At 37.6% G+C, this 26,403-nt stretch overlaps 1 protein-coding gene across 11 annotated transcripts in view; it reads right to left on the reverse strand.

Annotated features, from left to right (window-relative positions):
- Positions 1 to 26,403, reverse strand: part of LOC127442073 (neogenin-like) — a 213,355-nt gene that overhangs the window by 94,613 nt on the left and 92,339 nt on the right. For all 11 annotated transcript variants that reach the window (XM_051700637.1, XM_051700555.1, XM_051700145.1 and 8 more), the window contains exon 2: positions 26,078 to 26,395. In XM_051700637.1, the coding sequence (XP_051556597.1) occupies positions 26,078 to 26,395 (318 nt within the window). The remainder of the gene's footprint in view (positions 1 to 26,077; positions 26,396 to 26,403) is intronic.

Genomic DNA, 26,403 nt, shown 5'->3' on the forward strand with positions numbered 1-26,403 from the left:
AGCAAACTATAGTTTTGGCAAGTCGTTTAAGACATCTACTTTGTACATGATACGAGTAATTTTTCCAACAATTGTTTACAGACAGACTCACTTTTAATTGACTATATCACAATTCCAGTGGGTCAGAAGTTTACATACACTAAGTTAACTGTGCCTTTAAGCAGCTTGGAAAATTCCAGAAAATGATGTCAAGCCTTTAGACAATTAGCCAATTTGCTTCTGATAGGAGGTGTACTGAATTGGAGGTGTACCTGTGGATGTATTTTAAGACCTACCTTCAAACTCAGTGCCTCTTTGCTTGACATCACAGGAAAATCAAAAGAAATCAGCCAAGAAAGAATTGTGGACCTACACAATTCTGGTTCATCCTTGGGAGCAATTTCCAAATGCCTGAAGGTACCATGTTCATCTATTCAAACAATAGTACGCAAGTATAAACACCATGGGACCACGCAGCCATCATACCGCTCAGGAAGGAGACGCATTCTGTCTCCTAGAGATGAACGTAGTTTGATGCGAGAAGTCCAAATCAATCACAGAAAAAGACCTTGTGGAGATGCTGGGGGAAACAGGTAGACAAGTATCTATATCCACAGTAAAACGAGTCCTATATTGACATAAGCTGAAACACTGCTCAGCAAGGAAGAAGCCAATGCTCCAAAACCACCATAAAAAAGCCAGACTACAGTTTGCAAGTGCACATGGGGACAAAGATCTTACTTTTTGGAGAAATGTCCTCTAGTCTGATGAAACAAAAATGTAACTGTTTGGCCATAATGACCATTGTTATGTTTGGAGGAATAAGGGTGAGGCTTGCAAGCCGAAGAACATCATCCCAACCGTGAAGCATGGGGGTGGCAGCATCATGTTGTGGGGGTGCTTTGCTGCAGGAGGGACTGGTGCACTTCACAAAATAGATGGGATCATGAGGAAGGAAAATTATGTGGATATATTGAAGCAACATCTCAAGACATCAGCCATGAAGTTAAAGCATGGTCGCTTTAACTTCATGGAAAAATGGGTCTTCCAAATGGACAATGACCCGCAAGCATACCTCCAAAGTTGTGGCAAAATGGCTTAATGACAACAAAGTCAAGGTATTGGAGTGGCCATCACAAAGCCCTTACCTACATCCAATAGAAACTTTGTGGGTAGAACTGAAAAAGCGTGTGCGACCAAGGAGGCCTACAAACCTGTCTCAGTTACACCAGTTCTGTCTGGAGGAATGGGCCAAAATTCCAGCAGCTTATTGTGAGAAGTTTGTGGAAGGCTACCCAAAACGTTTGACCCAAGTCAAACAATTTCAAGGCAATGCTACCAAATACTAACAAAGTGTATGTGAACTTCTGACCCACTGGGAATGTGATGAAAGAAATAAAAGCTGAAATAAATCATTCTCTCAACTATTATTCTGACATTTCACATTCTTAAAATAAAGTAGTGATCCTAACTGACCTAAGACAGGGAATGTTTTCTACGAGTTTAAATGTCAGGAATTGTGAAAAACTGAGTTTAAATGTATTTGGCTAAAGTGTATGTAAACTTCTGACTTCAACAGTTCATATATAGTATATACTGTATATATGAGGTCTTTTTCATGAGAGCTATTCATAAAATGATTTATATCTGAGACAATGCTCATCATTATCAATATTTTTATAATTTGTCATATAATAATATAATGTATTAAATATTTAAACAGCTTAACACTGTTAAAGTAACATTTTATCCTGAGCAACTACGTCCTCATTTATCTCTACTGACCTTCACGAGAGGTCGTTGCCAGGGGAGACGGCAGCAGCACCACCGCAGGGAGAAGGCGATCGCTTTACAGAGAGCAGATAAATGTGTTGTCAGGACCTTGTGTCGCCCCTTATCAAAGAGTGGGGGAGTTGCACCTCTACAGGACTCAACTGAGCACACTCTGTAGCGCCTGCAGAACAAGACTGTGAAAGAACCTGCCAATCAAAGTCTCTCAGAACCAGCATCCACACAAATCTGTACACACGCTGAGATGAGAACAGAGTAGTACGCTCATCACCTGTCTGATGCATTCAGCACCTGCAGACGCCCATCAGCATGCTTGATAAATGTGCTCACCCGCTGACAGCTGCTGAGAGATGCAATGAGAAACAAAAGCAAAGGTGACCCATCACCCTCTCTCTCTCTCTGTATTTCAACAGTGACATCAGTGGCTAAAAGATTGCTTAGAGTAAGGCTAAAAGTCAAGACAGCATACGGATGTTCGAAACTAGTCATGGGTTGTCTTTACAACTAATCGACTAGTCAGTCTTATGGAAGCCCTGTATAATTAAGAACTAACCCCAGTCTAACACTTTTCCTAAGGTGCATTTACATAAAGACATGTTCTTGAAAAACAGCTAGATGTAGCGCAATGGAATAGAATGTGGAATATAAAGCTTGGATCTCGAGACGTGTCTTTAAATGCGGAACTATTTTTAACTTGGCACACCATAGAAACGCAACACTAATGGCGCAAGCTCAAAATACAGCGCAAGCTGCGTTAAAACGGTCAAATGACGGTCATTTTTGTATGCGTGTATGCGGTTGCTGCGGCTGTGTTTTTAAGTTGATGAATTTAAAGATGAAACTATACGAGTGGGTTTGTACCGTGCAAACGGTGTAACTGTTAAAGCATCAACACAAGAAATAAAAACGTAAAACAAATTCTATTGGTTGTTGGACAACTAGTTGTGACGCAATGACCAAAGACGTCCTTCTGCATGTTTATGGCTGTAGAAGGGGTACATTTAAGGAATGGAATTTAGAGATGCAACCTTTCAGAAAAGATTCTGCCATGAAAACTGTGTAACAGCTAAAGCACAGCTTGCTAAATAACCCTATAATGCCGTATGTATCACATATGATACACAATGTTTGACGGCTCCTGTTTCACTCTCTGTTCAAGCTGAAAAGCCAAAAAGCACATGGTATGTAAGTTTCACATGTTTATTTGTATATATATATAAAAGTGAGGGGGGGGGGGGGGGGGTTCAATATTGATCTATTTAAAATGGTGGTGGACTTGTGTGAAAAACTCCTATGTTTTGATAAATTACAGCTTATTTAATAGAAAAAAGTGACAGCAATGATTATATTGTTACTGATATTTTAAAATGAATATTTGCTGAATATAAGCAACTTAAGCTTGGTTAAAATTTTGAATATTATTTTATTCAAAAAGCATATTGAAATTACATGTATCAAATATGATACAACAGGCCTTTGAGATATTCTCTCAATTATCATTACATTACACTCATTCCCACCAAAAAAAAAAAAAAAAAAACACAGAGCTTTGAAAATTCTGACATATACTTTTTACAAGATATATTTAAAGTGTGAACTAATATTTCTGTGTATTTTCATATATGTAGCCTACTCGGTCATTATAAATATCTCATTATTTTACATTACAAACTATTATGATGTCATCAAGTTTTACAATTTTCCTTTTTTAAATGTCAATATAGTGCTTGGTGCATAAAATACATATGTTAAAATCTGTTAATTGAAAATATAACATGTGATACATTTCAATCCATATTTATAGACCAAGGAGAGGAAGTTGTCATGGCCAAACTCTCAAACATTTGGTCCAGGGAGTCCTCTGATAATACCCCAAGATTTACCATTGTAGCATGTATGGCCTAAGAAAAACTTAAATAACAAATGTCCTATACAAAAACAAATTGCTGGCCTAATGTAACAAATATGATACATTAATAAAAACGTGTGCAATTTTTTTATGATTTATTTTTATAGTTTGTCTAATGGTACTAAAATTTGAATTCTCTGACAATTCTTTCATTTATCAGGCTTTACAGTCTTAAAGCACTGCCCCACAAAATATACAAATTCTTGAAGTAGTTACCCTCACTGATTGACTAGTTGACCACAATCATAACATACCTAAAACTTATTATTATTTTTCCCCAAGATGAATTTAAAATTGCCATCCATTCACCACTCGAGCTGCAGATGTCTTTTTCACAGCTTCACTTGTTGGAAGCATAATGCTTAATGGCTCCCAGCAAACTGTCACACAAAACAATGGTCTCTCCAAGAGTTTGCTTTTTTTCAGTACATTGAATCTAAACAGATGCAAAGCACAGCCAATCACACTTAAATGACAGATCACTGTGCAATCACTAAATCATCCAGAGCTGCGAACCAGTCAGCAGAGGGAAAATTAAAAAGAAGGGCGTCACAGCCGGCCGTCTGTTTGCAGTGGTCTGCTCTGCCTCCAGGCAGCTTGACCCTGATCAGGACAGCCCTGGCAGCCAGAGGTGACAGACGCTGGTGTGATCGAGCTGCCGAGACTCCCTCCAGCTCGCCTTTTTGTTCAGCACTTAAATCACATTAATAAAAAGCCTCTTTAGTCTGGACACCTGCACAACTGACACTGTGAGACGAGTGCGAAAGCTGCTCCATTTTGCCTTTGGGCAAATCAGAGCTGCACAGACTGATTACTTGGATGGTCTTACCAACCCTTACCCCAACCAGTCTGGGCCGCCATGGAAATTCATGCTAGTCTAAGCTGTTTTGTTCAGCAGGGCCTAAGCAACACAAGTTTCATCCAGATTAGGAACATAGATGCGTTTTATTGAAAATATTCTACCCGGTGTCAGAGAGAAGCCCATATTGTGAGCGAGACTGCCTGTATGCTTCATTTCAGAGTGTGAGACGGCCTGTAACTGACACTAGTGTGGTGATAAAGCCCCTCTCTCTAGTTCCAGTGGTGTTGGCTCATCTGACACGTCTCAAACATGCCCCTCTAGTGTTGTTTTTTCATAAATGACTAGTCCGAACAGGTTCCTCCTGTGAGGTGTGAAGCTATATGGTGCAAACAGAATTGCAGCTGCCGGGGCCCTCAGACCACAGAACTGCATGACCATGAAAACAAACCAGCAGAGAAAAGCAGGAATGACATCCAAACACTCCTATAGTGGCTCAGCCTAGATATCCACACACTAGTGTTGGGAAGTAACTAAAAATATAACCGCAAGCGACAATTATCGGGGTTCAAAGCAATTTGGAAAGTGGAGAAAATTACCAAAATTCCCAGATTAAAAAGAACCGTTCTGTAAAGGCTAATTTATATTTACTGGGCGAACCTGCTTTGCTTAGTTCGCCTACAAATGATGATGAAATGCAGTGACGTTTTTGTTCTGCCAATGTATGTTTGGTGATATTTCTCCTGTTCGCTCACATCTCTGAAATTCTTGACCTAGGAGAACTCGGCTGATTGAAGAGCGTTGACGATTGGTTAAAACTAATTGTGGGTGTGGTTTGGATGTGACATTTTTTATTTACAATCGCTTGTGCCAGCTGAGGACTTGTTACCTAGGTTACTGTCACTAAAAGGGATAACTTTGAAGCCGGTCTCTCAGAGACTGTGAAGTATACTTTTTTTATATGATTCGCAGCACAAACTCCACAAATGCAGCGTGGAGAAAGATTGAAGTTTTTATGAAGTCAGATCAAATTACTTAAAAAGTGGAAGGGGCTCTGTAGCAAGTTTAATGAATCAAAGAAGCGATACAGTGTTAAAAGCGGCGATCCGCAGAGAGAAAACCTGCATTATTGGCATTAGTTCCGTGCCTGGAACAGTACGTTAAACACAGTGATGTCACCCTCAATTAACTAATTTTAAAACAAAGCTGCGCGTAGTATAAACGATGGCTTCGTTCGCCTAGGGGGCTTTAGTCTGTCAAGGAGAAAGAAGTTTGACTACTTCCATAGTATAAATTACCCTTAAAGGGCAAAGTAATTTTACTCCTGAGTACTCTAGTTACTTGGTAGGTATTCCATTCACATTTTGAGTGAATTTAGCATGTATCATCTAGAGACCCTTATGACAAAAAGTCATCAAAATAATTCTGATGTCAAATCGTTTACAAGTTATTGGCCAATTTGTTTTTATTTTCTATTTTTTTGGCCGTGGCCTAATTTACTTATCAACCTTCTGCATGATTTACATTACATTTACATTTATTCATCTGGCAGACGCTTTTATCCAAAGAGGCTTACAAAAGAGGAAAACAAAAGCGAATCATCTTAGGAGACAGTGGTATGAAAAGTGCCATATTACAAAGTTTCACTAGCATCAGAATAGTATTCAAAACAGATTAAAGTAAAAATTTTTAATGACTGGTTAAGTGCTCATGGAAAAGATGTGTTTTTAGTTGTTTTTTTGAAGACAGAGTCAGCTTCACAGATGGAGTTGGGAAGGTCATTCCACCATCGTGGTATGATGATTAGACAAATCAAAATTATTTGTATACGTTTTTGTCATGAAGGTCTCTAGATGATACATGCAAATGTTCATAAGAATCAGACTAACGGTCTAGGGGGAGTTCGAAAAAGTACGCTTTTTTAGAAAACTCAAAATGCCAGAAAATTTTTATAGACGGAAATTAACCAAAGATATATTGCTTGAAAAAATAATTTTGATGTCAAGATTGCAGAGAAGAATTTAGCGAAAACGTAGAAAACTAAGTCTTCTAGTGTGCATAATTTTTTTTTCCCGTGTGTCATATACAGTGCGTGAGACAAATTTTATCATTAGCATACTACATGCGTACTCTCCGCATGCAGCCTGTTTTTTTTTTTTTTTTTTAAACACAAGGATAGTCGACATCTGTGCACGTCATCGGCACATGTGCCTGGCATTGACTGTACTACAAGAGATTCACAAAGCAGTAGTAGTGCACGTGCATCGAACACATCGGTATTCAAAAGAGTATGCTTTGAAAGGCTGAGCTCTCGACCAAGTATGAGATGGAAGGGTAAAAGTGTACAAAATTTTTACCAAACAGCATTGCGAACATTTTTAAACACTCCCCCTGTCTCTGTCTTTTTCTGGAAAAACAGGTCGTCCCACTTGAAACTGAGAACACTGTCTGAGCCAATGTTGTTATGTCGAGCACAGTTAGGCCACTCTAAAAAAACAGACTGACCTTGTTAGGTTACGTCCACTCTAAGGCTATGTTCAGACTGCAGGCAAATCTGATTTTTTCTCAAATCAGATCTTTTCAGGCAGACTGTCCGCACTATTAATTGCAAGTGATCAAATCAGATTTGCGCGTTCAGACATAACCAACCTATCTGCATGGGTTGCTTTGGTAATGACGTAGGCGTACCCACGTGACGATGCTTTCAAAACAGATGTGGGAAAAACGGAGGTGCATCCAATCTCGCTCTCCAAATAAGCGCCCTGTCCAGTCGCGGTGCAGAACTCCTCCGTCGCACAAGAAAAACTCAGCGACGGAGGAGACTGGTAAATATTGTGATGTTCCGTGCTGTAGTCACCGATTTTTGACATCATCTTTGTGTGTCATGTTAAGAGTGACACAAAAGACCAAAATCCAATTTGAGCAGTCAGAGCGTCCACCACCAGTGTGGACGCAGAGCGTTTCGAAAATGAAAGCACCATTTTTAAATGTATCCGGATTAATGTGGATGTAGCCTTAGTAACTTGTAGTTTATCTAACTATTTAGAAAACTTAATTTTTTTAAAAACTAGCTTGACAATAGCTGAACTACTTTAAATTATGTGTAGCTTGTATCTGTGAGGCTACTGTTTCAAAGTAGCTTCCTTACGATGCACTGCTACATGCTCTTTGGTCATTGATCTGGGTTTACGGTCTAATTCTGGACACATTTAATTTGTTACAATCTGATAGACGTTAGTAAGCAAGAAGAGAAAGCCCTCTAGGTTCCCAAAGGCCTTAGCACATCAAATTCAGGTCAGGACCTTGGGTTGCTCTAACCCAAGAGTCACTTAAACCCCCTCATTCTCATCTTTCATGCTGTGGTTGTTCAAAGGGCCTGTTCCATGCAGGCTCCGACAGACACGTCCATCTCTGAAACCGGATTTAAATCATAGAGAGTGAGAATCTTCTGTCAGCTTCATTTCAGCAAGCGCTCACTCCCCTGCTGCTCTTAAGAGAAAGATGAGAATCCTGTAGTGTGGCAATGCCGGCTGCCTCCCCGTCTTTTATTAGTCTTGAGTGACACATTGAATCGGCAGCCAGGATCGAGACGATCTTGCAAACAAAGTAGTGACACAAATACAAATGAGCCTCCTACTAAGGGCTACTAAACAGAATAAACAACTCCGGGTTCAAACTGTTTTGACTTCACTAACTGCAGAGACAAATCAATATTGCTAGAGTGAGAACTTGAAAATAAAAAAACACTGATGTAAGCCAGATACTCCAATAATGAAGAGTTTGAAAAGCAAGTGTATTCAGTCAGAGTAAAGAACACTACTGCATGGAAGCAAGCTGAGAATCAGCTGGTTAAGGACAGATGGCATTCGGGGGCTGAGGGGTTGACCATGGTGCTTAAACAAGAGAACTAAGCAGGAGTTTACCGCCTACTGACTGAACTTACAGAAACCGAAATCCCTGACTCAACATCAATGCAAAGTTTGGACGGTGCTTAAGGAGTTTATGCAATTGTTGATCTTGGCCATTAAAGGGATCACAACATGGACAACAAGATTTTTTTTTTATCTAATTTGAAATAGCTTTCAATATATCTTCATATGCAAATTCACAATGCCAAACTTCCTACATCCCCAGACTATTTTATGAAACTAAATCCACTTATGTTTACATATCTCTATTCAGCATTCAGCAATTTGGCAAAGTATCGAGGCTGAAGTAGGATACAAACTATTACATCTAAACACAAAAAAAAAAAAAAAAAAAAAAAAACATTATTCCAGTTAATATCTGTATTTGAGGAAATTTCACCAAACGTGGTACTGTTGGCTGGGTGTAGCACTTGCCACTATGCATATCCTGCTGAACGACCCAGCATTAGAACAAATGCCTGAAGTTTATTTTTTAACATGGTTCTTAATCATTTTATTTTGACCTGAACAGTTTGTTTGGCACATTTCGGCTTTTTTCAGATTGTTTTGTGAATCTCTTAATATAATGCAGGCTTCGCAAAGAGACTGTTATTGGGCATGGTGAAATGGGGCATTGGCAACTGTACTGGACAAGACAGCAAAAACAGCGAGTATTACTGTAACACCCTGTCTACACTGGAGGCGAACGGCGCGACACATCACGTTAAAAGCAAATTGCTTCTGATGCAGTCTACACTGAATGCCACCATCTTGTTGCACCATGCCGACAGTTTATGTATACCCCAATCTATTTCTGACGCACAGCAATGTGTCCAGTGTAGACTGCTTCGGTCTGTTGCGGCGCATCGGTCACATTTGGTGTAGGCAGGGTGTGAGACTCAAAGAGAGGCTAAAAAAATCATGTAAAACTTAAAGGAATAGTTCACCCAAAAATGAAAATTCTCTAATCATTTACTCACTGATCCTCCACCTGGTCATCTAATGGTTAGACGGAGTCCTGGAGAGGCCTTCAAGCCACAGTGTCTTGCACCCACTGTGAAATTTGGTGGAGGATCGGTGATGATCTGGGGGTGCTTCAGCAAGGCTGGAATCGGACAGATTCGTCTTTGTGAAGGACGCATGAATCAAGCCACGTACAAGTTTATCCTGGAACAAAAATTACTTCCTTCTGCACTGACAATGTTCCCCAACTCTGAGGATTGGTTTTTCCAGCAGGACAATGCTCCATGCCACACAGCCAGGTCAACCAAGGTGTGGATGGAGGACCACCAGATCAAGACCCTGTCATGGCCAGTCCAATCTCCAGATCTGAACCCCATTGAAAACCTCTGGAATGTGATCAAGAGGAAGACGGATGGCCAAAAGTCATCAAACAAAGCCGAGCTGCTTGATTTGTGCACCAGGAGTGGCATAAAGTCACCCAACAGAAATGTGAAAGACTGGTAGAGAGCATGCCAAGACGCATGAAAGATATGATTGAAAATCAGGGTTATTCCACCAAATATTCATTTCTGAACTCTTCCTAAATTAAAACATTAGTATTGTGTTTAAAAATGAATATGTACTTGTTTTCTTTGCATTATTCAAGGTCTGAAAACATATATTTTTTTTTTGTTATTTTTACCAATTGTCATTTTCTTCAATTAAATGCTCTAAATGACAATATTTTTATTTGGAATTTGGGAGAAATGTTGTCAATACTTTATAGAATAAAACAACACTGTTCATTTTACTCAAACACATACCTATAAATAGTAAATCCAGAGAAACTGATAATTTTGCAGTGGTCTCTTAATTTTTTTCCAGAGCTGTGTATATATATATATATATATATATATATATATATATATGGGGTGCACCGATCGATCGGCCACCAATTGGAATTGGCCGATATTCGTCTTAAATCCGTGATCGCCGATCATGCCTAGATCATGCAGATGATGCGTGGCCTTTGGCGGGTGAGTTGTTGGCAATTCTAAGCATTCACGAATTTAAACTTTCAGACATGCTGTAATTCAGATGAATATGCCGGTTTGTTTTTAAAAATGTGTAAGAATTACACATGTATGAATATTAAGATGCCTATTTTCTAGAGTCGTTACAGTAGTAATTCTGACTCGCTGTACAGTGAGCAGGAAGAGGATAAAGAGGCTGCTAACGGGTATAAAAATGAATTTAACAACAAATAAACATGCAAATACATGACATGAGTCATGACAATCAGATGTTGTGTTGAGCTATAGAGACTGTTTGAGCGATCATGATCGCTTTTAGCTTTACTCTCTTCAACATGAGCTCTCTCTGTGTCAATCAAACATATGAGCTCTGCAGGTGCTCTCAATATCTCAGTCATTCATCCCAGTGCTATTCTCTGAGGATCCCAATTTAAATCAGATTAATACTAGTCACAATACCACTAATCACAGATGTAACTGTTTAACCTTCAATAACGGCACCACGTCTTCACTCATTTGCTTAATTCGTGATTTATGTTACAACAAGACGCCAAAGACAGTAAACAAATCATAGATATTAATGATTTCTCACTGGAGCAGTTTTAAAGCTTGTAATGGATATATTTTTCTTATTTTTGAATGCATCTCTACTGTATGTGATGCTCTCATGGTTTTTACTGGTTGCCAGTATGTCAAAATGACCTTTGATATTGACAGCAGAACTATTAATAACTGTTTTCAATACAAATAAATGTTAGCAATTCACAATTAATGTAATTTTGGTCAAACTTAATAAAAAGGTTTAATTTCTTTAACATTAGTTAATGCATCAGGTATCATGAACAAACAATGAACAATATATTTTTACAGCATTTATTAAACAATGTTAGTTAATAAAAATACAATTGTTCATTGTTAGTTCATAGTGCATTAATGTTACTAATACAACTTTTGATTTTAAAAATGTATATGTTGTAACTAACATTAAGTTCATTATTTCATGTTAACTACAGTAATGTTTTTAAATAATATTAAGAAATTGAACCTTTTTGTAGTGTTACTGTAATTTTACTGTGTGGGGCATAAAAATAACTGCAGCATATAACTTGCAAAAGTGTGGCAAAGGGCACTTTTAAAAAAAAATCGGTATCGGCTGATCTTAGTGTTAAAAAAAATAGGAGATCGAATTGGCCTCAAATTTCCTGATGGGTTCACCACTAGTGCTTTATATGCCGTTGTTGCCTCTAATTTCACCTAGCTACAGATATTTTACAGATACAGATATGGCCTGTAAAAGAGCAAATAAGCATCTTTTTGATGAACATTCTTTCTTGTCTGTTGCTTAAACAGAAAAAAATAAATAAATAAATAAAAAATTGGCAATTGGTATCGGACTAGGCCCATTTGCTTGTAAAAAATAAATAAAGCGGCAATCGGAATCAGCCATGAAAAATCATGATTGGTGCATCCCTAATATATATAGTTGGGATGGTGTTCTTCGGCTTGCAAGCCTCACCCTTTTTCCTCCAAACATAACAATGGTCATTATGGTCAAACAGTTCAATTTTTGTTTCATCAAACTAGAGGAAAATTCTCCAAAAAGTAAGATCTTTGTCCCCATGTGCACTTGCAAACTGTAGTCTGGCTTTTTTATGGCGGACTTGGAGCACTGGCTTCTTCCCTGCTGAGCATCATTTCAGGTTATTTCGATATAGGACTCGTTTACTGTGGATATAGATACTTGTCTACCTGTTTCCTCCAGCATCTTCACAGGGTCCTTTGCTGTTGTTCTGGGATTGATTTGCACTTTTTACACCAAAATACGTTCATCTCTAGGAGACAGAATGCATCTCCTTCCTGAGCGGTATGATGGCAGTATGGTCCCATGGTGTTTATACTTGCATACTATTGTTTGCGCAGATGAATGTGGTACCTTCAGGCATTTGAAAATTGCTCCCAAGGATGAACCAGACTTGTGTAGGTCCACAATGTTTTTTTTTTTTTCTGAGGTCTTGGCTGATTTCTTTTCATTTTCCAATGATGTCAAGCAAAGAGAAACTGAGTTTGAAGGTAGGCCTTAAAATACATCCTCGGGTATCCAATTGACTAAAGGTAATTAGCCAAAATCCGTCTGTAAACAATTGTTGGAAAAATCACTTGTGCTACGCACAAAGTAGATGTCCTAAACAACTTGCCAAAACTATAGTTTGCTAATATGAAGTCTCTGGAGTGGTTAAAAAAATGAGTTTTAATGACTTAACCTAAGTGTATGTAAACTTCTGACTTCAACTGCTATCAATTTTCCAGGCTGATAGCAAAATAAATCTCTACCCACTTCATGAGGACTGTCACTACTTATCAATGTTCTCAACAAAGGTGTCAATCCCTTTGAAAATCAAAATGAAATCAGTTCAAAGGTCTGTCAATTGAGTGAAGGACAGTCATGCATGATGTGGCTTGTGTCCATCTCAATCAGAGTTGTTCTGAAGACCAGATTTCCCCTGGGGCCAAAGCTTGAGTGCAGAGATCAGGATTTGTAAGCGCCAATTTTTAGATGAGAGGCCGTTGGCGCAATGACACTCCAGCGAAGAGTTGAAAGAGCCAAATGGTCCTGCTCTGGTAAAGACATGCCTTCTCTTTAAAAATCCAATCTCACTCTCCACAGCACCACATGATGAATCTCAATGTGTTGTGGGAGTACAAATGATGAACCGAGTGCATTTATGCTTTCTTTGTTATGCAGATTCCCTTGGATTGTTTCCGCAAACTGGTTTCAAGCTTTGGAGAAAGGTGTTAAGGGATGAAGAGTGATAAATGGATCCCAAAAGTAAAGGTGTTTAAGAGAGGAAAGTGCGATAAAGATTAACATGCAAATCCTAGATGCAGGATGTTGATTCTCAAAGGAATTTCTTTGTTTACTAATGTGGAAAGCATGAATAATGTGGAGTGGGAAATATTCTAATTACAAATTCCATGTACATGAATGACCAAGCAAAGTCGTATTTACTAGTGGGAAACTGGGAAACAGAATTCTAGATGATGCCCAATTTCCAGAGTTGTGAGGTTGAAAGGGACGTGTCCACATGAATAATAGCGGAAAGAAAGTGCAGTAAATGGAGTGAATGGGTTTGCGAAATTATTATTTCAATAATATCAATTTGTTACATGAGCTATTGAAATAAGTCCAAAGCAATATCTTTTTTTAAAAATATAATTTAAAGAACTGTAATCTTTGTGTCCATGCTGATTTCATAAATGTTTGAAAAACATTATGTAAAGTGGTTACCATAAAATAAAAAGGTATTAACATACTTTCCTAGCATCTTGACTACACATCAGTGTACACAACTTAATCATAAAAAGGTCAAACAAATATATATATATATATATATATATATATATATATATATATATATATATATATATATAAAAAAGAGACACAAAGATGTTTTCTTACAGTTACTCCATTTGATCTGAACAAAATGTGCCTTCTCATAAAAATGTCAAAATATCAGAATTTTTTTAAAAACTGAACACACATGACAGTCTTGAGAGTCTAAAGTCTATGTTTGTTTTTGTTTAGTTTTTTGTCATGTTGGTTTCAATGTTTCTTTTTTCAGAAATATAAAAATAAAAGGTTAATCTAAACTACGTCTCCAGATGGTAACACTACTTACAAGACATTTTGTACTTACATTTTTGACTATTAATCAATAAATGAATCATAAATATTGTGTACCAGTTATGTGGGTGTATTCGCATGTGCTTATCCTCTAGTACAACAGAAGAAAGAAAAGGCTTTTGCCATTGTTCATTGTTTAAACCCATTTGTTTTGGTTTGGCTTCTTCTGTATTCTTCGTCCAGCTTTAATGCCTGACAAGTCTTAATGAGCGCATTTACATCCACAGCAAAACACTGATAACCACCCAAAATCAACCCACGACATAAGAAACCCACATTTACATAAGACTTGAAATCAGTAGATTATTCACTGCTTTTGATGTCAAAACGAAGCAAAAAAGATGACTGGGTCTTTTAATTGAAAGGCGGGACTTCCTGCCCTACAGTCGCCCTAGGCTGCGTTCCACTTCAAATTAGCTTCCCCTTGCCTTGCTAACTTCCTACTGTCTCATGGACTCGGATGCACAACATTGCTTACGTTGCTCAAGTGCCCACTACTGGCAGAGCCCGTGCAATGGGTTTAACTGGAACAATTAAAGCCCTTGATCAGCTGGAGCTTGTTGAAGGCTGATGTCAATTTGTGGAATTATTTAGAGATTTTTTCCACCTGAGAAGAAAGCGGTTTCGGAGATGAATGCAATCAAAGATTCAGGTAAGAGGCTTATGTATACATCTTTTAAAGATTTTTTTATTATTATTGGAATTAATTGTTAGAAAGGATTAATCAAGTTTCACAAAAACCCTTTGCCACCCTGTGCATAAAACATAAAACATCTCTTTAAAAATGTAAACGCCCCTACGTCAAAAGACCGCTAAGCGCACCCACCCCCTCAAGTCAAAACCTCAGGGATGGGGGGACCTCTAACTGGAGAATCTTTCTCTTCAGGGTCAGTTCTTCACCAGAAATCCCTCTATTAAATGTGATTTTTTTTTTTTTATGAAGATGAAATTATGCGGCCTGATGGCTTCAATAGAATAATATATCCTCGATTAAAAACCTTGGAGCTCATGTTAGGTCATACTTTATCATTAATAACTTACTCCCTTTTGGAGAAAATGAATGGAATTTTTACTTCTGGAACCAGACTGGTGCACTCTATTCTGCATGGTGATGTTAGTGGCTGGAAAAACTTGCACTTCACCTTTAAAGTAATAAGAAACTATTTCTTTGGTCCTCAGGTCAACATTAGAAATCTCTGAGCACCAATGGTAATTCTACACAGCTTCTGAAGCACTCCCTTCTTCTCACTGTGCGAGACAGAAGCAGTTAAAATGCTCAGAGAACTGCAGCAGAGTTCCTCCAGACTACCAGTAATGGATGAGCATACAAACAAGCTCTTTCATTTCAGGTGTTCTCCTTGGCAGCTTGTGCAACAGCCCGCCTCCAGCTCGGCCCCGGGGGTTGGGTTCAAAGTGTGCTATGAGGCGGCACGAGTGAGACAATTCCCATTACCCGAGCCTTGCACTCTTCCCTGCCATCTCACGCTGATGCTACACAAATACAAATAGCCTCACCATCTCCATACGTGATGGCCACTGCCTCAGTAGCGCAATGAGATAGTAAAGAGGCTTTGTTTCTATGTGTGGTGCCTTTTCAAGAGTGGAGAAGCACAGATGTCACTTATCAATGGCAGATGAATTATTTATTTCGGTGTCAATGTTGCTCCTAAAAGCTGCATCTTCACTACTAAATAATGAAATCACTACAAAAATTCACCAAGTTCAGAACAGTCAATAATATTTGGGTCAATGACGTGACACTCATTTCTTTTTGGCCGTATATGTGTTATTAAAAAACATTAAAAATGAAATTAATACAAAACAATAACTTGAAAACACCTTTACTATGATGAAACATTTTTGCTGTTTTATTTTATTTCTTTTTATTTCTGAATTCAAAGTCATTTTTATATTTTTTCTGGGGCTTAATGTAAAAAATTATAATAATAATAAATACAATTAAAATCTGAAATTCTTTTCACCATAAATTGTTTGGAATAATCTTTTATTATTATATATTTTTTTTAAATAGGCATTTTTAAACTTTTGCTAGCCCACCAAATTTAAGTATGATGGTATAACCATCACGCAGGTAACCATTTTGTTGTCATGTGTCCAAAAAAAAAAAAAAAAAAAACATAAAACAGAGAAGACCCCTTTAGACCCTCATGACTGTAATTGAAGTTTTTTTAAAAAAAGTCAGATATTTTGATATTTTTATGAAAAGGCACATTTTGTTCAGATCAAATGGAGAAACTCTATGAAAACTTCTTGATATTCGTGACTCGAAAATTATTGATATTTGTGAAAAATATATATTTTACCTCGAAAAATGTGTCTGAAAACAAGTGCACAACAAATGGAGTTATTGACTCCCAAAAGAAAGAACCGATTCTGAACACCTGAAACGAGTCGTTAGTAATTCCAGACTTACTTCCTGTACTAACCTACGTAATTTGGTAACAAAAAACCTGCCTCTGGTCTTCATTGGCTGCTCGCGAACAGCTTTGACCCACCCTCAAACACTACACTAAGCCGTAGACCAATCACAACAGACTGGGACATCTGACCAATCAGAGCAGAGTAGGCTCTCTGAAAGGAAGAGTTTAGAATGAATCCTTTAGAACGGATCATTGAACGAGTCGTTTTTGGCACTGGGGGAAAAGGTAATGCTGCAATTTAAATTATGAACAAATTAAAGTGTTTTTTAACCTTGTATGTAAATCTATTGTATGAGACCTTTAAAACAAAATTAGGCATGTTTAAAAACCATAATAGGTGCACTTTAAATTTCTACGAACTTGACAAGTGTATTTAAAAATAGATTTTGAAAAGATTACTAATTTGTATCACTTCGGACAACCTTATCAATTACCCATTTACAACTGGTAAGCAATAGACAAGATTAACGCTACACTAAATATTTTACAACAAACTTCCACTAACTGTGTCAAAGAGAAGCACAGTGTGGCTATGAAATCCAATGCACTTATTAACGTAGATTAAAGCGGATTGCGAGTGTGAAAATGTATGCTTTTTTCGTTAAAATACTGAAATGCTCCAATAATGTGATTTATATATATATATATATATATATATATATATATATATATATATATATATATATATATATAAAAAAATAAAAAAATAAAAAATATTATATATATATATATATATATATATAAAACAGATTACTTGTAACATCATTAGATAATCAGGATACAAAAATTATGTAACTGTAATCTGTTACAGTTACATAAAAAAACTTCGTAATCAGATTGCAGCTACATTTTCAAAAAATTGGGATTACTGTCAGGATTTAAGCTTTTAATTTCTGACAAAAGAAATAGTGAATTTTCCTGACATAAAGTGATACAGACAGCTGTTTGTTTTGAGTGAGAGATGGTTTAGATGCATGTTCTCTTCGGGTTCTCTCTCATGACTCACTTGAGTCAGGAGCGCCTCCTACTTTTGCATGCGCAAATAACACCTGTCTCACATCAGCACTCTGTTCTTGAGGCAAACGGCTGCTTCATCGCGATGGCCACAAAAGAACATGCATTATTTTGACATTACTCACTCTTTAAAAGAGAAAAGCGAAACAAAATTAAACTTCAGTGAAATGTATGCCTTCCAGCTGTGAAGATGCTCTCATTATCCAAGGACCTGAGAATTTGAAGGTAATAAGAGCCACACAGAAACAGCATTAGCTAGGTTTAATTAAATTAGTTCATATTAAAATGTGTTAAAATTAGTTAGCCTTAGTGCTCAAAGAAATCCATGGCCTTCATCATTTGGCGGAAGGGCCGGAGTGGGATTCATATTCAGCCTGGGATGTCATGTCAAAGTCAGCCCATACCCAAAAGGGGGGTGGGGGTTGGTGGTGAACATGATAAAAATAAAGCAAGATCACAGCAAAAAATATGCAATATACACTGGTGGCCAAAAGTTTGGAATAATGTACAGATTTTGCTCTTATGGAAAGAAATTGATACTTTTATTCACCAAAGTGGCATTCAACTGATCACAAAGTATAGTCAGGACATTAATAACGTTAAAAATTACTATTACAATTTGAAAAAAATGTTCAGAACTTCTTAAACTACTTCAAAGAGTTCTCATCAAAAAATCCTCCACGTGCAGCAATGACAGCTTTGCAGATCCTTGACATTCTAGCTGTCAGTTTGTCCAGATACTCAGGTGACATTTCACCCCACACTTCCTGTAGCACTTGCCATAGATGTGGCTGTCTTGTCGGGCACTTCTCACGCACCTTACAGTCCACTGATCCCACAAAAGCTCAATGGGGTTAAGATCCAAAACACTCTTTTCCAATTATCTGTTGTCCAATGTCTGTGTTTCTTTGCCCACTCTAACCTTTTCTTTTTGATTTTCTGTTTCAAAAGTGGCTTTTTCTTTGCAATTCTTCCTATAAGACCTGCAGCCCTGAGTCTTCTCTTCACTGTTGTACATGAAACTGGTGTTGAGCGGGTAGAATTCAATGAAGCTGTCAGCTGAGGACATGTGAGGTGTCTATTTCTCAAACCAGAGACTCTGATGTACTTATCCTCTTGTTTAGTTGTACATCTGACCTTCCACATCTCTTTCTGTCCTTGTTAGAGCCAGTTGTCCTTTGTCTTTGAAGACTGTAGTGTACACCTTTGAATGAAATCTTCAGTTTTTTGGCAGTTTCAAGCACTGTATAGCCTTCATTCCTGTGGCCCTAACTGGCCCAATTTCTGACCGGCCCAGAAGGAATTCTCCCGATCTTCCCGACTAGCCACTCTGGCCCTGTCTGGCGGGAGCAGGAATAGCTATCCATACTGACATTGAAATCCCCTGGTTTGCATGGTTGCAAATGCGAACTGTACTATATTAGCCAGGATGTCCTGTATGTTGTTCCGTTCCATATTGAAGCTGAAAAAATGACCCCTCCCCCAGGTGAACGGTACATAAACCTTAATCATTTAAGACAAAAAGTTTTGAATACAACAACAATACAAAAATCAACTGAAAAAATACCCCTGGAAAACCTATGACTTTCTCTCCTTTTTCATCTCTCATGATTTTGCATCCCTGATCATTAACAAATCCAGATTGTTCACATAAATACCAAATTAATTGAAAATGTGTTTTAAGTTCTTAGGAAAGAAAGTTCAATGAAGAATTTATCTGATTTTGATAAATCATTGTTGAGAACAGTTCAAATGTCTGGGTGAGGGAGACATTCTGGCAAATGTAACATGTTCAACACTTACAGTAATTAGGAATAAGTAATTGAAAAGACACTCTAAAAGTTTAAATCTCTTTTGATCTATTCTTTAAAACTAGATTTAGTTTTCTTTTTGGAATCAATACTTTTATTCCCCTTTAAAATCCTCTTTAAACAGAAACATAGAAATCAGCCATAAACTGTTAGCTGATGATGTTTGACTTTGGATCATGAGCAAGCAGAGGAAAGACACTCTCTATCATTTAATTATGACAATAATAACTATGTTATTTTTGTGGAATACAGTCTGAAGTTAATAAATAGTGCAAATTACAATTGCCTATACACACTAACTGTAATATATGGTAGAATTACACTTTGCAGTGTTTTTGAATCTGAGGTATATCCTGTCAGATTTAGTTTAATGTTAACCAAGTCATAATTCAGTGCATCTGTTCTGATTATATTTGCTTTATGAGAAATTTTCTTTTTGTGTAGCAGACAGAGAACTCACCTAATTTCTTGAAAAATACTGAGTTGTTCAACATTAACAGCTCATTTTCTGTTTTCTTGGTAGAGTGCAGTGTACATGTTTTTTTTTTGTTTGGAATGCCCAATTCCCAGTGCGCTTTTAAGTCCTCGTGGTCGTGTAGTGATTTGCCTCAATCCGGGTGGCGGAGGAGGAATCCCAGCTGCCTCCGCGTCTGAGACCGTCAACCCGCGCATCTTATCACGTGGCTTGTTGAGCGCGTTGCCACGGAGACATAGCACGTGTGGAGGCTTCACGCCATCCACCGCGGCATCCACGCACAACTCGCCACGCACCCCACCAAGAACGAACCACATTATAGGGACCAAGAGGAGGTTATCCCATGTGACTCTACCCTCCCTAGCAACCGGGCCAATTTTGGTTGCTTAGGAGACCTGGCTGGACTCACTCAGCACGCACATGTTTCTTTTCCTTAGATATAATAACAGCTACAACAGTCCTCATAATATTACTCAAACATGTTCTGTTTCATTCAAGGCATAATTTAAAGTTTTAGAGATCATGTTACTTTTATCTTGACTTTATTTACATATGTGCCCTTGTGGTAATCCAAAAGTAATTAAAAGTAATCTGATTACATTACTTTCATATTGCTGTAATTGGATTATGTTACCGATTACATTTATTGTTAAGTAATCAGTAACTGATTACATTAAAAAGTATATATATATATATATATATATATATATATAATTGTTCTATTGTATGTGCACTGAAGGACAAAAACGGGAATGAAAATGACAGAGGGTGGAACAGTTTTCTTCCACCTTTCATGAAAATTGGGCTTGCACTTGTCGGCATGCTGCTGCAATTCTTGTCGTTACATGGCAAAGGTTGCAGTGGCGGCAGCACTTTTTCCAGCACAACGGCATTGTAATGGCCCACAGCATAGATGCGACAATTAACCTTTTTATTTCAAGCCTGTCAGCCACAGTAGACAGATCACGGTCTCAGGGAGAATAAAATTCATGGGAGTGCAAATGGAAAAATGTGACTTTCATTCTGATGTTTTCAATGGAAAACAGCACAAACCACCTCACATGCTATTTGTGCTACTAAGATAAATAAATCTGCTCTTCATCGTTTTTTAAATGCACAATGTAGGACAGTTGAAAAAGCAGCAATCATATTCCAGGTTAAATAAGTTTATAGATATAAACATAAAATATAAGCTCTATGGACAGGATCTGTGCCATGCTATCGATTACCACAGAAAATAATTTCAACTTGTATCTCAATTATAAAAAACAAAGAAAAAATGCATATACAGGTATGGATTTACAATTGAAGTCAATGTGGCATACAGTTGCCCTATAAACTTCCTTTGTAAGTGCATTTTGGTGCATGCGATGTTGTTTTTAAACTGAGCTTGCACTCTGCGATCATACAATGGTAGCCCCACAGACTTTGCTAAAGGTTTTTGATGTACTTGATATAGAGACCTTCTCCCATATGACACCTAGACAGCAGGGGTCGAGTCATGTCCCATAATGATGTGAGAGCTCAGAGTCAGATTAGACACAAATGTCTCCTCCAAATTTAGAGAAATATATATATATATATATATTTTTTTTCCTCAGAAATTGCTATTTCATAGCTCTGGAGGTTTTATGAATAATCAGTTAAAGGAATATTCTGAGTTCAATCAGCAGCATTTGTGGCATAATATTAATTACCACAGAAAATAATTTTTGATTTGTCCTTCCTTTTCTTTAAAAAAAAAAAAGCAAAAATCTGGGTTGCAGTGAGGCACTTACAATGAAAGTGAATGGAGCCAATCTATGTTGAAATACTCACTTTTTCAAAATTATAGCCACAAAACATAAACAATATGTGTTAACGCTTGACACATGCTAAATTCACATCATATCTCCATCAAAATTAGGGATGCACCAATCTGATACCTGGATTGGTATCGGCTCAGATACTGACATTTTTAATCAGATGGGTAGAATTAATATTTATCGCTAACCAAAAAAATTACGAACCATATCGAGGCACAGCTCAACATTTCGAAATATGCAACATTGTTTTCTGTCCATGTGATCATAAATGAAATGACCCGTCAAACATCATAATCTCTCTATCGCTTGATTTTACCAATACTGGGCTTTTTTCTTCACTGTTTACAGGGTTCGCACAAGGTCCTTGAAGTGCTTAAAGTGCTTGAATTTCGCTTTTAGAAACTGAAGCACTGGAATTCCTGGAAAATCGCCTTGTTTTGTTGAAAAGTGCTTGAGATTAAAACTACACTTCTTCCGTGTAATGTGTTTCCATTAAAGATGAGATCTTGCACTCCACTTACAGTGAATAATGTGTCTTTTAATATCCTTTTTGTTCTTTACAGTCAGATAAAAAGTAATAGAAATATTAATTTTAATCACACAGCAGGGGCTCAGTGGTAAAAGACGCTGGCTACCACCCCTGGAGTTCGCTAGTTCGCATCCCATGGTGTGCCGAGTGACTCCAGCCAGGTCTCCTAAGCAACCAAATTGGCCCAATTTCTAGGGAGGGTAGAGTCACATGGGGTAACCTCCTCGTGGTCGCTATAATGTGGTTCGTTCTCAGTGGGGCACGTGGCGAGTTGGCCGTGGATGGCGTGAAGCCTCCACACGCGCTATGTCTCCGTGGCAATGCGCTTAACAAGCCACGTGATAAGATGCACGGGTTGACGGTCTCAGACGCGGAGGCAACTGAGATTTGTCCTCCGCCACCCGGATTGAGGCGAGTCACTACGCCACCACGAGGACTCAGAGCACATTCCAAATTGGGCATTCCAAATTGGGAGAAAAAGGGAAAAAAAATCCAAAAAAACAAACAAAACCAATTGTTTTTTTTTTTTAATCACACAGTACAGATGCGATAAAGCGAGACACTTCTATCTCAATAAAATGTAACACCTGTGTGAGTCATGTTGAACTCTTAAAGTGTCAGTACCATTTTAGCACTTGTTATGCAAATGAATTTAAAATCAATGTTATAACTTATAAATTGTACACAATTTCAAACTGTTTTATATATAATAATACTTTTATATATTTTTTTATATATACAATTTAATTATATAATATTAATTGATAGAATGTTGAAAGTTAGAAAGTAATTATAATAATGATGACAAATTATTAAAAAATAAATACACTTTCACATAATTTTTCAGGACAGGATCTGTTCTGTTCTATTGCTTGTTCTGCACCTAATCAGCCTGCATGTAGCCCACAATTTTTTAAGGCTTATTTGTTTGAGATCTTTTCTTGTAGAAAGGTATATGAGAAACTCTTATTATTTAAACTTTGAGCAGCAAAGTTAAAAACATATTTAAAAAAAAATAAATGTTTTTGTCACACTTTGTCATTTAATTGTTCTAATATCAAATCGAGATTATATCGAATGGTGACCCGCACATCGTATATCGAACCGAATTATGAGATAACCATATCGTCCCATCCCTGCAGATGGGGGATCGGTCTGATGAGCCGAGATCCAAATCCGATACTGTGTTAGTCATGGTCCCTACTGTCAAGCTCCAAAAATGATATAAAAAAGCAATGAAAGCACCATTCAAGTATTACATATGACTCAGGCATATTATCCAAAGTTTCTTGAAGACAAACGATACCTTTGTGAATCGCAAAATGCCAGGGACTTATTTCCTACAATTAAAATGTACAAAAAATTGATTTATATCCTTTTAAGTCTAGATTGGAGAGAACTGGCTTATTTTCTATTGAAGCCATTCACTGTAATTACTATTAATATTTTGTACAATTTTGTACAATTTATACAGAGGGATTATCTGAGTTACCATAGCCTTTCTGTCAGTTCGTACCAATCTGGCCATTCGTTGACCTCGCTCATTAACAAGGCGTTTCCTTTTGCGGGACTGCCGCTTACTGGATGTTTTTTTGTTTTTGGCACCATTCTGAGTAAACTCTAGAGACTGTTGTACATGAAATCCCAGATCAGCAGTTACAGAAATACTCAAACCAGGCCATCTGGCAACTACAATTATGCCATGGTTGAAATGACTTAGATTACATTTTCTTTCCCCATTCTGATGGTTGATGTGAACATTAACTTAAGCTCATGACCTGTATCTGCATGATTTTATGCCTTGCACTGCTGCCACACGATTGGATGATTAGATATTCACATGAATAAGTAGGTATACAGGTGTTCCTAATAAAAGCGCTTGGTGCGTGTAAACCGATTAAGAAAAAACAACACTGGTATCGGATCAGGATCTGTATCGGCCAATACCGAGAGTTCAGGTATCAGAATTTGATAGGTATAGAAAAAGTGGTATCGGTGCATCCCTAATCAAAATATCTACATTTGTGTTCCACAGAAGAAAGAAAGTCATATGAGTTTGAGACCACATAATGGTGTGAATGATGAAAGAATTATAATTTTTGGTTGATCTATTCATTTAAAAATTGGCCACATTATCCACCATTACAAGTGCCTCAAGGTAACTCTGATTATTCCTTTTTTTTTTTTTTTAACAAATAAATTAAATAAATAAATAAATAAAATAAAATAAAAAGTAGGGACGAGTTCTAATCATTTTTGTGGTAATCAACATAAAGCCAAAAATTCTGTCGATTGAGCTTAACTTGTTTTTTTAGATTAAAATTTTTTATTGGTTGATTCTCAAACATAACATAAACATAAAAGCAAAATATACATGCAGCACAGAGTCAACCATTATCCCCCTTAACCCCCATTAATTCCCTATCCCCCTCCCTGTCCCCAACAAACTTTCCCATGGTCCAAGCCTGAGTATTCACATATAAACACGAAGAGAGAGAGAGAGAGAGAGAGAGAGAGAGAGAAAGGGTTTCTCTCCACATGGCCCACACCGAGTGCCTTCAAGAAAGGCCACATTTTTATATTTTTTAACTCTAACTAAATCTCTCAAATTTGCTGAAAATAAAATGCCTAAATACCTAATGCCTTGCTTGGGCCATTGAAAGTCACCAGGTTGGAAAGCTGTGGTAGGGCAATATGCTGTCAGAGCAAGAGCTTCCAATTTAGATCAATTCACTCGTTTTAAATTTAATTGAAATATCAACTTTGTCTCAGAAGACTCTCCTTAAATTCCTAATTTAAATAAAAAGTATTTATAAAATAAACAGATGAGATCATTGTTGACAGAGTAAGAGTATAGAGCTATGCAATTTATGTGGGTGGCATACTGTAGCTCAGATAACTTTGTCTTGGAGGAATTTGATAAGAAATGTTTGAATTCACATGGAAATCTCTGACTTTTGATTTCAGACTTTGGGAGCTTGTTTGGTCTTTGTTGAAATCTCTTCTAAAATTCTAGAGAAGATGGCATGTGAGATTGCTGTTTTTTTGTTGTTTTTTTCAAAAGAAAATTGAGGAGGAAAAGATTTGCAAAGGTCTCCATTTGCTCTCCATTTATCTCATAAGTGTCTAGGAGAAACAACTGAGATATTAAAGATATCTCAAAAGTGACTGACTTTATACAGGAAGTCCACCAAAAATAAAATAAAATAAAAAATAAAGCAGTAGAGGGAGATCTATTGAAACACCATTCAGTGTGAACAGACATGGTGTTTTGCATCAGATAACCAAGAATACCTCCTTTAAAAGACCGATGAAAAAGTTTCTGCACGCATTACATGCCAGTCTTTGAAAAATAATGAGCTTGTTCACTAAAAACAGATTTCCGCGAAGGTAAAAACACTGTGAGCTACTTGAAATAAGCACTTGTCTATGACTTCTTGAGCAAAACTTCAGAGCGATTTCTCTAAGGTAATAATACAGTCGACTCTAGAAAGTTTGATGTAGCTTAATTGCATTCCTTTTCTCCAGCAGGAGCAAATTGAATTTCAGGGTAAGACTCAACTCAAACACCTCATAATCTCTGCTGCTTGCCTCCTGCAAATGAAACAAGGTCACTTTCATTTCAACTCAAAGGGCCCAATATAGCAGCCGTTGTGCTGCCAAACATACCTGCTCTCACAACATTTACAGCAATGGTGCTGCACCAGAGAGGATGCCCTGTCCGCTTTACTGAACTCAACTGCAGCCAATAACACAGAAGGACAGATAAAGGACAGACAAACAGACCTCTCTCCCTTTTATTCCATCCTCAAACTACATGCTAATGCACATGCTTGCATTTTGAGCAAGTATGATGAAGGTTAAAAAGAGAAACGCAATATGCAAAGACCCCAAAAAGGTATTTGGACACTTAAGCTGCATCTACACTTGTGAATCAAGCAATATGTGAGAGTCTTACCTGCTACACTGAGTCTAGCAGTATGGCTGATGATTGTTCCCAGGTTGTCTATTGTGGCCACGCACTGGTAAACCCCTTCATCAGGTTTATTGTGTTTAGAGTGCACTACTGAGCTGATGAGGAGCGATCCGTCTGCCAGGACCTGTCTGCGATCATCTGACGCCAGGTTGAGGAAAGAGCCATCCTTCTTCCACTCGATCTTGGCAGGGGTATCACTGTGGACTGAGCAGTTGAGCAGTGCCGGAGCTCCCCGCACCGCTAGTGTGTCTGACGGCTCTACGGAGAACCATAATGGGCTGAAACTCCTCACTGATGAGCCTACGAAA

This window comes from Myxocyprinus asiaticus, chromosome 1 (genome assembly GCF_019703515.2).
Source record: "Myxocyprinus asiaticus isolate MX2 ecotype Aquarium Trade chromosome 1, UBuf_Myxa_2, whole genome shotgun sequence".
Taxonomy (NCBI): Eukaryota; Metazoa; Chordata; class Actinopteri; order Cypriniformes; family Catostomidae; genus Myxocyprinus; species Myxocyprinus asiaticus.